We start from the raw sequence: 14,920 nt of genomic DNA, 5'->3' as shown, positions 1-14,920 counted from the left end.
AGACACTATCTTTCCTCCAGGGGGGACTGTCAACTCCTTTGTCAAAGATGAAGTAGCTGAGTACATCTGGAGTTGTTTTTGTGTCTTCCAGTTTGTTCCACTGATCCTCAGGTCTATTTCTTTGCCAGTACCATGCTGTTTTTATCACAGTGGCTTTGTAGTATAGTTTCAAATTGGGAGTTGCCTAGGATGGCTTTTGCTATTCTAGGTCTCTTAAGATTCCACATTAATTTTTGGATTCTTCTTTCTAGTTCTGTGAAGTATAGTGTTGGGATATCATTTGGTATTGCACTGAATCTGTATAGCAGTTTTGGTAGTATGGCCATTTTCACTATGTTTATTCTTCCTACCCAGGAGCAGGGGAGATCTTTCCATTTTCTTATATCCTCCTCAATCTCTTTTTTCAGAGAGATGTAATTTTCAGTGTTAGAGGTCTTTTGCTGCTTTTGTTAGAATGATTTCCAGATACTTCATTTTTTTGGGTGCTATTGTAAAAGGAATTGTTTCCCTAATTTCTCTCTCAGTGAGTCTGTTATTTCTGTACAAGAAGGCTATTGATTTTTTAGGTGTTGACCTTGTATCCAGCTACTCTGCTAAAAGGGTCAATTAAGTCGAGAAGTCTTTTGGTGGAGATTTTTGGGTCTTCAAAGTAGAGTATCATATCATCAGCAAATAATGGCAGTTTAACTTCTTCCTTTCCTATTTTTATTGCTTTAATTTCTTTCCCTTGTCTAATTGCTGTGGCTAATGTTTCCAGAACTATATCAAAGAGGAGTGGTAATAGTGGGCATCCTTGTCTTGTTCCTGAATGTGAAGGTTTTCAGTTTTTGGTCATTTAATATGATGTTGGCTGTTGGTTTTTCATAGATAGCCTTTATTAAGTTGAGATATAGATGATCTATTCCAATTTTTTTTGCAGAGTTTTTATCATGAATGGGTGTTGAATTTTGTCAAATGCTTTTTCTGCATCTATTGAGACGATCATGTGGTTTTTGTTCTTGACTTTGTTAATATGGTGTATTATATTTATTGATTTAAGTATGTTGAACCATCCTTGCATCCCTGGAATAAATCCGACTTGGTCAGGATGTATGATCTTCTTGATGATCCTCTGTATTCTGTTTGCTAGTTCATTCCTGGAAGCAAATATCACTTTGATTCCCAAATCTGGGAAAGATATAACTAAAAAAGAGAACTACAGGCCAATCTCCTTAATGAATATAGATGCAAAACTCCTCAATAAGATGATGACATCTTAAGGTGACCAGAGCGTGTACATTATTTTGACATAATGCTATTAACTCTGGTACAGACCTGATTCCAATTTCACAGGCTTCCATACACCCATGGGGTAGGCTGTGTAGTTTACATACCACAGTCAAGATGCAGAACTTCTCCATCCTCACAGAGATCCTCTTGTGTTCACTTCTGGGCCTTGGCAATATTTCCTCTCACTAAAATCCTGTAACTTTGCTTCACTCTTACTTTGACTGTAAGCTTATACAGGGAGTCTTACAGTATGTAAAACATTGAAATGTGCCTTTTTATTTTTAATTTTTTTCATTGAGTTTATTGGTACATTGTAGGTATACAGTACAGTTACATTCATCATTGTGATCTTGCACCTTTACATGACAGTTCTTCGTTCTCATTTTTTCCCCTTACCCCTGCCCTCCCTTCACCCCCTCCTCCCTTCCCTATTTACAAACACTTCATTTCCTTTTTTTCACTTTTTCCTGTTTTTTTTCTTTTCCCTGATTTCCTGTCCCCTACCCTTCCCACTTCCCCTACACCTTTAGCCCTTTTTTTTTCCTATTTCATATTGTCAATTATACCATTAGGATCTTCATGCACCATTATAGTTTTTCACACCAGAGAAATTATTTGGTAGTTATACACATGTGACTTACTCATTTCACTTAGGAGTATATCCTCAATATGTATCCATTTTCCTATGAATGACTCTAATTTCTCATTCTTTATGGCTGAGTAGTATTCCATTTTATAGGAAAACCACATCTTCTTTATCCAGTCTTCCATCTGATGGGCAAATGGGCATTTAGCCAAGGGATCTTCAGTTCATTAGTCATTCATTCCCAGCGGCAGCTTTGGGAAGATCGGAAGCCTGGGAAATGGGAGGCTCAATTGTGCATGTAGCAGTCAGCTAATGCTGAGTAGAAAGTGGGCCCTGTGGCAAGGAGCTGCCTGTAGCCACCCCTCTTGTACATCCTGTGCCTTGACCTGGAAGACATTTTTGTCTACAAGCCTTGGCGGTGGCTAACATTTGTGAAAGTGCTGTAAAATGAACAGCATTTCATAGGTTAAGGATGTGCTCCAGAAGAAACAAAGGCTTCCCCCTTTTAGGCAAGTTTGGTAAACAGTGTGTCAAGTAGTATGAGTTGACATCATTAAAAAATGAACCAGATAGTGTTCTCTGTAGTACTTATGCAGTGTCTGTAAGTTTAACAGACTACAGATTATTTTTTTAAATGTTTTTGACTACAGAAAAACTTGCATAGGTGTGGAGAAGGGGGTCTCAGAGGTTGATGGCCCGAGACAGTGAGGAAGAGAGGCAGTTGCCTTTCATCCATGTCTCCCCAGAGGAGAAAGATGAGACCACAGTGAGCTCCCAGCTCAGGATCCTCTTCGCCTCTGTGGTCATCATAGTGTGGAGGTCTTGTTGGGTCAGCATCTCTTCTGTTCTACATGCTTCTCCATCCTGGCCTTCCTCACTTCAAAGATCAGCACTTCTTTCAAGGCAGTTTTTAAGCAATGGCAGTTGCTCCTTAGGAGCTCAGAACCCATGGTCCTGGAAAGCATACCCAGGTCAGGGCAGAGTCATGTTCACCGTGGTTCTGGAGAAATGTGACCGGATGTTTACTCTGAGCAATTTATTGTAAGATATATTACGTGTACAAGGAAGTGTATAGAAATACATGTACACACTATATATACACACATACCTATTTTAAGCAGTAATAATAAGTTAACATTGTTACACCTACTTAAGCACTGACAGTTCCCCTCCTTTACACATTCTCTACTCTTTTTTTTTCTGATTGAGTTCTTCCTCTCCATCCCCAGAAGCAACCTTGTCACTGAAAGTTTCGCATTACCCTGGCTACGTACTGAGGTTTTGCTATTTCAGTTGCTGAAAAATGCAATTCAATTTGGCCTAATTGTTGACAGTCTTATAAAATAAATCGAGTAACATTCTTATGCCTTACTTTGTGACTTGCAAACTGTTTTCGTGTTCATCTGTGCAGTTCATCTTTATTCTTTACAGTATTTAATTTTATGAGTAAATTATTTTGTGTATTCATTGTGTTTTATTTAGACATTGGGGTAGATTCCAGCTTTTTTCATTTTGTTTAGCTGTTATTCAAAGCAGTCCTGTAAACATCATGTCATCTGGTAGACAGATGTAAGAAGGAATTCAGAGCCACAGTTCTCAGAATGGTGCCTGGACAGCAGGGTCTCCAGGATTTTTGGAAACGAATTTCTCCAGTTTCACCCTAAATTTGCTGATCAAGGAGGTCCGGAGCCGGATCCCACAACCATGTTTAAGTCTTCCAGGTGTTTTCCATGCATGCTAAAGTTTGAGACCCACTGCTCTAGGGCATGGGGTTTCTGAATTATCTCATGTACATGTTCTGCTTAATGAGTTAATGCCAACCATTTCCCAAGTGATGGACTCATGGGAGTCCAATGAAAGTTAGCATTGTTCTGTATCTCAGAAATCTCTTGGCCTCTTCTGACTTCTTAATTCTGTCAATCTGCTGTGTGAAGTGGTACTTTGGTGTGGTTTCTATCTGATTTTTTCTTTTCACTAATGAATCATGAAAAGAAGCTTGTGAACTGAGGTACCACAGTATTTATGAAATACAAATGTAAACGTACCAAAATATACATATCTAAACGAGGCCCTTTTCACTGCTCAATCTCTTTTAAATGCTACTTTCACAGACAATGTGTAAAGCACAAGATGAAAACTACAATCTTTATAATCATACTTTGTTTTGGGTTGAAAGAAATGTGTTTTTGAGAGTTATTTGGAGACTTGGATTCTTGTAACTTGGCTATTTAAAAAAATTGAATGCACTTTCAAAGGCCAAAAGGACAGAATCTTAAAGAGAATTTCAAATGAGAGTCAAACAGATTTATATGATTAGCCAAGCCATTGCACTTAGCGTCTGAAATTTATGGCTTTGAAGTGGAAACAGCTCTCAGTAGGTACAGAATATCCCAGATTGATCAGTGGCAAGTTGGTTGATCACTTCAATTACAGATCACTTCATGATGAAAGCTTATAGATATTGCCAGATTGTTCTTTAAAACCCCATGCCATGTGATAAAATCCTTCTCATGCCCTTCCTAAAGGGACAATGACTAGAAGAGGATTTGCACTAGAGACTGCTCTGGAATCCATAGTGATGCTAGCTAAGTTCTCCAACCACAGCAAACTCAAAACCACAAACTCTCTAAGGTATTGTATTTTCAGGATTTCCTCACTCATTTTCTGTCCTCAGAGATTTAGCATGTATATGTTTTTACAAAAAAGTTCAGCAAATTAATTTTGGAATGGAAACTGAAGAACTATTCCTTGCTGAAAAATTAAGGCAATATGTGGTGGTTACACTTTTGGGGAGGCTGCAGATCAGATCACCTCGCCATCTGTGTCTCAGAGGATGCCAGGGAGACATAAATGACACAGTGAGAAGTTCTTGGTGTCAGAGAAGTCCAGGTGCTACCAATGGTTGTGACATTTTCTATGTAGTTTGTGTTTTTCTCTGAGTACTGTTCCATCGTATGAATGTATTCTCTTATTGGTGGATATATGGGCTATGGCCAGTTGTGTTGTTGAGAATAAGCTGCTGTGACACATTTATGGACAATATTTCTGTTAGGCATATGTTAAACAGGAGTAAAAAAGCTATAAATTGCAATAGGTACATGCTAGAGTTTTGGAGAAACTACCATCAGTTTTTCCAAATTGCCGCTATCATTTTATGGTCCTACCAACAATATACCAGAGCTCCAGAGTGGCTACACATTGTCATTACTTTAGCAGTCTTAATTTTAGCATTTCTAAATTAAAGCCACATTTCACAGTGGCTTTAATTTGCATTTTCCTGATGATTAATCATGTTGGATGCCTTTGCTTGTGCCTTTAGGAATTCAAATTGCTCTCTCTCTCTCTCTGCATTCAAAAGTTTACTCAAATCTTTTGTTCATTTTTATTGAATTGTCTTATTAAGGTATAAGAAGTATTTGTATTATATAGTGTAGGTTCATATTTCCTTTCATTACATGTTTTCATACAGGTTGTCAGTCTTTCATCCATAATGCTTGGGGCCTGTTGTGTTTTGGATTTATGATGTTTTTCTGATTTTGAACTATTTGTGCATTCATAGTGAGGTACTATGAATACAGGACAGAAATTTAAACCCTGACTTCCTTTACATTTTATATATATCTTATACATATAACCTGAAAGTAATTTTACATATTTTAATGCACTTATATTTTTATTACAACCTATCACAAGAGGTCAAGAGTAGAGTTGCAGAATTTTCCATTTGTAGTATCAAGACAGCACTCAAAATTTTCGTTTTATATTTTGGAGAATTTTGCATTTCACATATTTGGCTTAGGGATTTCAATGTGTATGTATATTGAGAATATTTTCTTCCATTTTGTGATGTGCCTTTTCTTTTCAATTGTATCTATTAAAGAGCAAAATAGACCTTAAATGTCATTCATTCCTATTTTTATGATACTTTGTTCTTTTGTGAATTTTATTTCTGAATATCTTACAAACTCTTCATTGCTTTTATAAATGGAAATTTAAAATTAATTTTCTAATATTTTGCTGCTAGAATCTAAACCTACAATTGATTTCTAAAAATAATTTTATACCCTATGCCTTTGAAGAATCTCATTGTTATTTCTAGGATTTTTGTATATTCCTTCTGATATTTTAAGTAAAGAACTATTTCAAAATCACACAGAAAAGACAAATGTTTTTTTTTCTTTCTGATATTTGTGTCTTTCATTTCTTTTACTTTATTATAATGGCTGGAATATTCCACTCACTACTGAATACAAGGAGTGAGCTGACATCTTTGCCTTCTTCCTAATTTTAGAAGAAAAGAGTGCCATATTCCCTTTTGTTCAGTCATTCTGTCTATTCTGGAACTTCATATAAGTGAAATCATCCTCATGTGTTCTATTGTATAAGGCATTTTTCAATCAATGGGTTTTTTTTGAGATTTATTCATGTGGTTGCATTCATAAGTAGTTCCTTTTTAGCAGGTATTGATTTTTTTCAAATTTTCAAGGTACATTTATGTCCAATAAATCAGTGCCAAGTAGAATCAAAGATATAGAAGATTTTTTTGTAGCTGTCCTTTGTCAGATTGATGAAACTCTTTTTAGCCATTATTTGTTCAGATCATATTGTTGAATTATTGTCAGATGCTTTACCCATATTTATTGAAATAATGAAAGAGTCTTTTTTGCTTTATTTAGTCAACATGTTTAAATAGACTGATTTTGAACATGAAATCAATCCTTCCTGCCTTAGTCTTCCATTTGTTTGTGCTTTAGAATCTTCTTCGTATTTGCCTTGATTTCATTTTCTTGGGGATATTTGGATCCACATTGGTCGTTTGTCTTTTGCTTCTTTCTTCACAATGGTTGGCCTACGTTTTGGTATCAAGATAATACAGACTTCATAAAGTTATTCATTAAATGTTTCCTCCAACATGATGCTCTTTCATCTCTCAAAGCTGTACAGAATTGTTGAACATTAAAATCATCAGCTCCTGACATTTTGTGGTGGGCCGATTTTTGGCAATAAATCAAATTATCTACCCTTCACTTTTGTCAAATTGTATTTTGCCATAAAATTTTCCTTTAATTTAGGTTGTCATTTTGGCATACTTGTGTTCTTTGCACCATATTTGCATCTTTGCCTTTAACTTTGTTGTGTTTACTCCATTAACATTTAATGTAATTAATTGATATTGTTGCATACAGATTAACATTTAGTTATCTTCCATTTTTTACTCAGTTTGTTATTTCTTTATTTTCTTGCCTTATAGATTTCTTTTATTCATCTATATACTCTTATAATTTATCTATTATTCCCTACAATTTTGTGTGTGCACATATGTGTGCGAGAATAAGCGATAACTTCAGGGATTAATGTGTAGTCAATCTTCCCTTAACTTTTCATAATTTAAGATTAACATTGTATCACCTTGCACAAATATAGAACAGCACATAAGATAATATGCTCATCCACCTCCACCCTCCTGGATGTTTTAGTGTCTGTATGTATTCAATCTAAGCATATTGTGAACTCATAGATGATGTAAGCGTTGCTTTAATAGTCATATGGGTTCTGAAGTAAATAAAATGAAAATATTGCCTTATACTTAGCCATTTGTCTATCGTTTCTGGCGAGTCATCCAACTGGTACCATCACTGTGACCACAGCTGCACTTGGGTCAAAGATAAAACACTTTCAGGTGACTTCATGCAGCGCATGTCTGATTTCAACTCCCAAATTTTCCCCTCCCCTTTCAATGCCCAGATAGCTGGTCTTTTTCAAGAAATTTTTCCCTAAGGTTTGTATTGGTTTTTCTTGGAAGATATATTTATTGGAAATTAATCATTCACTATTGAAGTAGGACTTACATACTAATTTTAAAAATTATTTATGAAGGTTTTATACAGTCTCACTCTAAAAGCATGTAGAACTGTTGCATGTGATATTTAAAAATGACTCATTTTTGTTGTAACACACTTCTAAGATGATAGAGGCAAATATTGAAAATGAAGTGTTTACACAGCTAGCTCTTTAGTACTGGTTGATTTTCAGGTGATTTTTTCAAAGAGGTACTATAAATAGCTTTATGATAAAGAAAATAAATTTGAGACATTCTGACTAAGTTTCCTGTAAACCTCTCTTGAAATAACTTATCAATGTAAAAAATAAAATCCCATTTAACCAATAAATAGATATTTAGAAAGAGCAACTATGTAGTATGCATTTACTATCTCTAATCCCCAAATAAATTTAAGAACAGTGACAGCGAAATAAGTTAAATTAAGGAAATCTCTATCTTTACCTAGTAGATAAGTTACTATATTATATCCTAAAAATGAAACAAACTTAACCTTGAAAATATAAAAGTAATAGAATAAATGTATAAAACAGCAAACAAGAAAAGGCCGTGAAGCATGACAGATTATTAGACTAGCGAAAAAATAATCAACAATATAGTAGTCCTCATTCATAAAAACTATTCCAAAAATCCCACATTTACTCATCAGAAAATATAGAGATTTAGCACAGAGAGAAAATATTAATGGCACATAGATTAGAAGGAGAGAAAAATTAACATTACTTGAAATTTATGTGATGATATATCTCCAATGAAACCTTGGAATAGAAAATGAGGCAAATCAATATAGAAGAGCAATCATTTGGTCTAAATGAAAAGTCATGCTCCACAGAGAAATATGTCAATACACATTTTTAGCTGTATATATTATAATCACATTTTCAGAAATGGTTTTGTCACAGCAACTTCCCTGTTATAATAGCTATTGAGACTTTTCCAGCAGTTTTGTGCAGAAATGGAAGTGTAGATCAGTGAGAAAATTATGGAGCATTATAGGAATTCAGTTCTAAAAGTCAGCTTTAAGGTAAAAAAATAAAATTAAAATGGATGCTTGTTTCTAATTATGAACTAAAGAAAATGAAGTGAAATAAAGACAACACACACAACAAAACAATTATCATTTAGAAGAAAGTAGGTTTATCATCTCAGTGTTAAATAGGATTCCTTAATAAGAATTTTGAAAATTGAAAGCACAAATCAAGGCTAGCAAATTGAACTATTTGAAAAGTAAAACTGCTGTTTCAGTGTAAGTTTACATTGGTAAGAGAATATAATAGATAAATTGAAGAACATTCATTTGAATGGGTAAAACGTATGAGTTAAATAAAATAGGTTTGTTTAAACCATCAGTGGAACTATGCAACCTAATATTGAATAAACAATTGTGCTATATTTATATGAACATTTTGATGTTTATGTTATTTCAAATGTAAATCTAAGGTAACTGCAAGTGAGAAGATTTCATTTAAGAGAAGACTACCTTTGGAAATCAGGTCAATAAGACTAAGAAGGTTGATCACCTACTTGAAATGTGTTATTTTTTTAAAAAGAAGTGTGTTGGCGGATGCCTATATTCTGAGCTCCTGTGGAGGCTGAATCAGGAGGACTGCAAATCCATGGCCAGCCTAGGCAACTCAGCAAAATAATATTTTAAAAAGCTGGCTATGTGCCTCTGTGGCAGAGCGCTTGCCATAGAATGCACAAGCCGTGGGTTCTGTCCTCTGCAATGAAAAAATAACAGCAACAATAACAGAGGAAAAACAAGAAAAATCAGAAAGAATGATGACAGAAAATATATTAACAAGTCTTACTGTTTGAGGGAGGTGTGCTTAGGTATTGTTAAAGAGTTTCTGCATTTTTGATAATCTTAACAATCTAGTAATATAAATAAAGGAATAAAGCATAGGCTAAAATTTTGTTTGATGCCAAAATAATGCGAATACCCCAAAACAAGTGATACATGCATGTAAATTTATATCTCTGCAAAATATCTTCAAGTTTTAGTAAATAAAGTACAGCAATATATTAAAAGAGTCTTATACCCCCAAAACCTGTTACACTTCAATGAAGGGAGGATTCTCCTAGAAGTACAAGGTTGCTTCAATATTATGATGTAAATACATCATGACATAATATGTGGTGTTAAATACACATTGCTAATCTCTTTAAAAGAGAAGGAAGAAGTACAGTTGGCGAGGCATCATGCATCATGGCTTTTAACAATAAGAAGACAAAAAATTGTTGGACAGGGGATTTAGCTCAATGGTACCACGCCTGTCTCCAATCACAAGGTCCTGACTTTGATCCCCAGTACCAATAAGTATACACACACACACACACACACACACAAATTTAGAAAAGAAATAAGAATAGAGAGAGAGGAGGGGAATGGAATTGAAACAGAATTAAGGTGTGTTTTTCACATGTACCAACTCCAAATGAAGAATATAATAATTTTCTATTGCAAACATTTCTGAATACAAATTTTTTAAACTAAGCCCCTGTTAGAATTTATGGAAGTATTCCTGTGTTTAAAATGCTTTCATTACATTTGGAGCAGATATAAAAATATACTTTGAAAATTTAAAAGATATCAAGAGTAATAACCTCGAGGTGAATTTTCTACTATTAAAATGGTTTGTATCTGTAGTCCTCATTGATTTGTGTAGCTCAGACTGAGAGCCATCATCATGATTAATGGTAGAAAAATGGAGCACGAGAAGCATTTTCATTAAAATCCCAAATTAGACAATAATATCCCTCTCAACAGTTTTGTTTAACATTGCTTGGTAGGAATAAGGAAATTAATCAAGAACAAACTTGCAAATATTAGAAAAAGAAAAAAATATTTGTTATGGATAGTTGACTATATTCTTAGAAACACCTCACAAAGGGAATAAAAAACTAATTGAAACATTAACTTTTATATGCAAATCATGACTAGTTTCAAAGCATAGTTCAAGATATCATTTTGTTTATAGCAACCCAAAATAAGCAAAGGATATGTAATTGCTAAAGAAAAAATTTAAACGTTAGAAAAATTCTTTCAACAATAAAATAATTTTGTCTTTGGAAAGACTGATTCAATATTTAAAATACAATAATTTTCCCCTTCTAAGTTAATAGGTTATAACAGTGAATTTTTCTTACTAGCTGACAGAGCTGATAGCTGCAAATTATTGCACCTGCATCTTTGAGAACTACTTATAAATTTAAAAATAAAATGATGCTTAACTTTGGATATAATTTGCCCCACATTTTATTCATGCCTCTACTATATGCATCAAAAATTCTGACTTTATTTATCTTAGTGTTTTCATTGCAGGTTGGGCTTTTTTTGTGTGTGTTCCTTTCTCTATCAACCTCTATAGCACAGATACTTGCACAGATACCCCAAGCACTTACTTGTGCTTTTAACACAAGGGACACATATTTCAGAGGCTGACAAAAATTAGACAGGTAAGTGCACCCTTTGATGTAGACAATGCTAAACACTTTCCTGTAGTCAGAAAGTTGGCATATTTTAAGATTTGTAAAGGGCTTTGGAAATCTGAGATTTTTATCTGAAATATTTGGGTTTTCAAAGTTTGGGATCCAATTTAGAACCTAATCATTCCCTCTGAGGCAGGAGATTAGGGTGTGGCCAGCTGGCTAGACAGGTTGGCATGACCAGTCAATCACTGAGACTTAGGACACATGCCCAGGAAAACAGCCCAAGGGCTGCATCCGGGACAAGTCAGAAAATGCTATCTTCAGTTCTTCTGGCACAAGGTCAAGGTTTTTGATAGCATGACCTTGGTCTAATTAATATCAGCCTGAGGAATGGTAGATATGAAAGTCGTTGGCCATTAACCTCGTGACCATTGTGCTCTCTCTCTTTCAGTATCCCGCTCTCACTCTGCAGAAAGTACTTCTTTTCTTACCTTTATTAAATATAAAACCTCACAACCACTTGCATTTGTCTAAGTCTTTGTTCAGGATGAGAAGAACCTAGAAAGAACTTATAGAAGGAGCCCACAGTACCCCACTCCCCAGTAACACCTCTAGTTCATAAAAACCTGCCCATTAGGGAGATTTGACCTGTGAGTTGTCTTTTTGTGACCTTGAATTTTTCTAATTCTTCTTTCCCTGAGATTTGGCACAGTAAAATCCAGGCGCTAAAAATTGAGATTGGTAGGGAACCCTGAAAATAGGGTTGGTAGAGAAATGAGATTTCATTGTATGAAGTACCATATTCACCCATTTCATTGGATAGTGGGCTAAGTCATTCTATGTTTCTCTAATTTTCTACCTATTTTAGACCTGAGTTAATCATTGTGTGTATGTGTGTGTGTGTATAGATTCAATCTCCTTGAGTCAATGAATAGGAATATAAGCTCCACCCAGACTGTTCCATCAAATGTTCAGAAGGTCTAATTTTATCTTCCAACCAGGTATTTGTGGTCACTCTCTGGAATTTTGAACTGTACATGATCCCCTTGGCATTGTTGCTGCTGTTTCTCTACAATTTCATCAGACCTATGAAAGGAAAGGCCAGCATCACCCAGGATAGCCCGGTAAGCAAATTATTAAATAGTTCTAGCATTTCACTAGGGAAAATGTACTAACAACCATAAGCAACTGTTGTGCCAACAAACTGTGCCCAGTTCTATTTTTGTTTGAGATGTGGATGTAGACCTGCACACAAGGATTTTGCAACTGAGCTCCTTTATGAGGAGAAATATGCAGTCTTCCTTCATTATATCTTGTGTTCCTGAGTGTCAGTGCACACTCTGGGCATGTGAGATGCCCTTTGCTTTGTGGCGATAGTTTCCATGATTTTCTATGATGTTCCAGGGAGAAACCACCTCAAACACTGCAGAAAATGTACGGTGACTCCCTGATCTTTTCCAGAGCATGCAGAAAATTCTGGAAAGCTGGCTCAGGCTTTTCTACAAGGGCAGCCAGCAGCACAAAAGCTTGCTGTGGTCTGAAGGCTCAGGAGAATGAATCCCTGAGGCCTGCCAGCTCCTGGGGCAATCAAGTGGTGGATGAACATAGATGCTTCTCTTCTTGGGTGTCAGCACTGGGCTTGGAATTCTTGAAGTCCTTGTCCTGTGGAAGCACAAGCGAGTCCTGCCCCAGGCATCCTCCAGCACCTACTTCTCTTGCTCTCTCTGCTGTTCTTCTGTTCCTTCGCAGTCAGCCAGGTCCAGAGGATATTTTTCTGCTCTAAATGAACAGACATTTGTATTTATAGATTAGCTTTATGGTGGAATCTTGCCGTTCCTGATGGTATAACCAGGTTTCCCAAGGCTTAAATGCTAACCATTGTCACGTATTTTTTCTTATTTTCTTATTTAAATATTCATCTCTGAAATAGTTGTCATTTAGGGAGTATTGCTGATTTCATTTATGACGGAGAGGTGAGAAAAATGGGTTTGGTGGCAGGAGAGAAAAACTGAGGTATTTTCAAAATTGTTTTGATTTTGATTATTTAATACAGTAGGAATGGATCTATGTTCACAGGACAATAGAACCAACTGATAAGGAAATGGCTTTAAACTTTAGGCCCTTTTGAGGACTAGGCTTTATCAAGGTATAAATGAGGGGCATTTTTCTGAAGAAATTTCTGTAATACGCAATGCTATTGCCTAATATTTTTACAGGGCTTCATCCGATTGTATTTTGTCCACTCTGAATATCTGATATCTCTTTACAGGGTGTATGTATGTGCTTGTGTGTACATTTATGTATGTTCATGCATGTAGATACACACATGGTCATTTGTACATAAACATATTTCGAGGGTTAGTGGCCCCCCACAGAGTCACTGGGTGTCACCTAAACAATTATGTGAAGTGCGTGGGGATTCTGGGAGGGAGGGCTGTCCCAGCCCTGGGACTTTCTGAATGTCCAGTGGTTTTATGGAGTGTAGCAGAGAACACTGGATCCCTCAGTGTTACTTCTTTTAAAGAGCATAATATTGACATATTTTTCACTGTCAAAATAATAACCAGCATGCCAGACCTTTGCATGGTTAAAGGTTCAAAATGGACCCTGGTTTACTAATATTGAGCTTAAAAAATTTTTTTTTTAGTTACAAGCCTCATTCAATTGTGTGCACCAACTTATGTGTGCTTTTAAACCATAAAGTGATAAGACTAAAAGCTTGCCTATTTAGGATGACTGCTAATCTGATCTGAACCAGCCAGTTGGCAGCATAGGTGCTGATAATCTCGTGAGCTAAAGCCAGGCACCTGCAGGTCGCCATCCGAGCACTGAGCTTCCTTCCTGCACCTGCCCCTCCTGCCCTCAGAGCCCACAGAAAACAAAGATCCCACACAGAAACCTGTAACTTATCCTTAAGATGGATTGTATTTAGATGAATGCATTTTTCTACTGTCTAATGCTGCAGTAATGGCCCCAAAGGGAAAGAGCTGTCATTATAACCATGAGCCCAGCACAAATGGAGTATGGTATTTTCAGACTTAACGTAGCAGTTGGTTCATTTGTCAGAACGAGAACAAAACTGTTTACAGAAAGCATAAGTCGGCAAGGCATTTTGGAGGCTGGATGCCTTCAGAGGGCACTTGCCTAATAGCTTTATTTATAGGTAACCAGTTTTATGTAGACTATTCATGTTGTTTATAGTTTTGCAACAGTGTCTCTGAACTTTAAAAGCATTTTGAAGAGGTTATGTTTTAAAAATAGTAATACTTCAACTGTGTGTAAAACAAATTAAAAATACTTTTGCTTTTCATTTGCATTGGGTAATTCCAGGTGATGCTTTATTAATAAACTGTGGGAATTCTTTGCAGGAGAGCGTGGACATTGAGGAGGAGGAGGAGGAGGATGACAAGGTGAGTGTGCTCCTCAAAGAGCCCAAAGGGACACTGAGGTTGGTAGCAGATTGTGCTTTACCGAGTTGCATCTTTTTTTAGTATTATAGAGTGAACAGTGATATTGTTAACTTAAAAAAAAACAGTATCCTGTGTATATTTAAAATGGAACAGCTCTAATACCCATTTGTCTCTTTATGCAAACATAGTATGAGGAGGCATCAACTTTCCCGTCTTGAAAAGATTTTTTTTTTTTTTAATCAATTGGCAGATGATGATTGAGCATCTTTCCGGGGATCAGGGTGATTCCTCAGATTTTAAAAACTGAGATTGAAAAGACGGTAAAACATAAGGTAAAACTGAAATGTTCTAAAGAGCACACCGGTAGGAAGCCTTAGCTTGGAC

The 14,920-nt window shown here is 35.8% G+C and overlaps 1 protein-coding gene across 2 annotated transcripts in view; it reads left to right on the top strand.

Annotated features, from left to right (window-relative positions):
• The window catches only part of Mctp2 (multiple C2 and transmembrane domain containing 2), a 177,015-nt gene that overhangs the window by 124,490 nt on the left and 37,605 nt on the right, over positions 1-14,920 (top strand). For both annotated transcript variants that reach the window (XM_010621001.3, XM_010621000.3), the window contains 2 exons: positions 12,128-12,250; positions 14,495-14,536. In XM_010621001.3, coding sequence (XP_010619303.1) covers positions 12,128-12,250; positions 14,495-14,536 — 165 coding nt within the window. The remainder of the gene's footprint in view (positions 1-12,127; positions 12,251-14,494; positions 14,537-14,920) is intronic.

The sequence above is a fragment of the Fukomys damarensis genome, unplaced genomic scaffold (genome assembly GCF_012274545.1).
Source record: "Fukomys damarensis isolate Sample0158 unplaced genomic scaffold, DMR_v1.0_HiC HiC_scaffold_7, whole genome shotgun sequence".
Taxonomy (NCBI): Eukaryota; Metazoa; Chordata; class Mammalia; order Rodentia; family Bathyergidae; genus Fukomys; species Fukomys damarensis.
The sequence above is the reverse complement of the archived record's forward strand: the minus strand, read 5'-3'. Positions and strand labels throughout refer to the sequence as shown.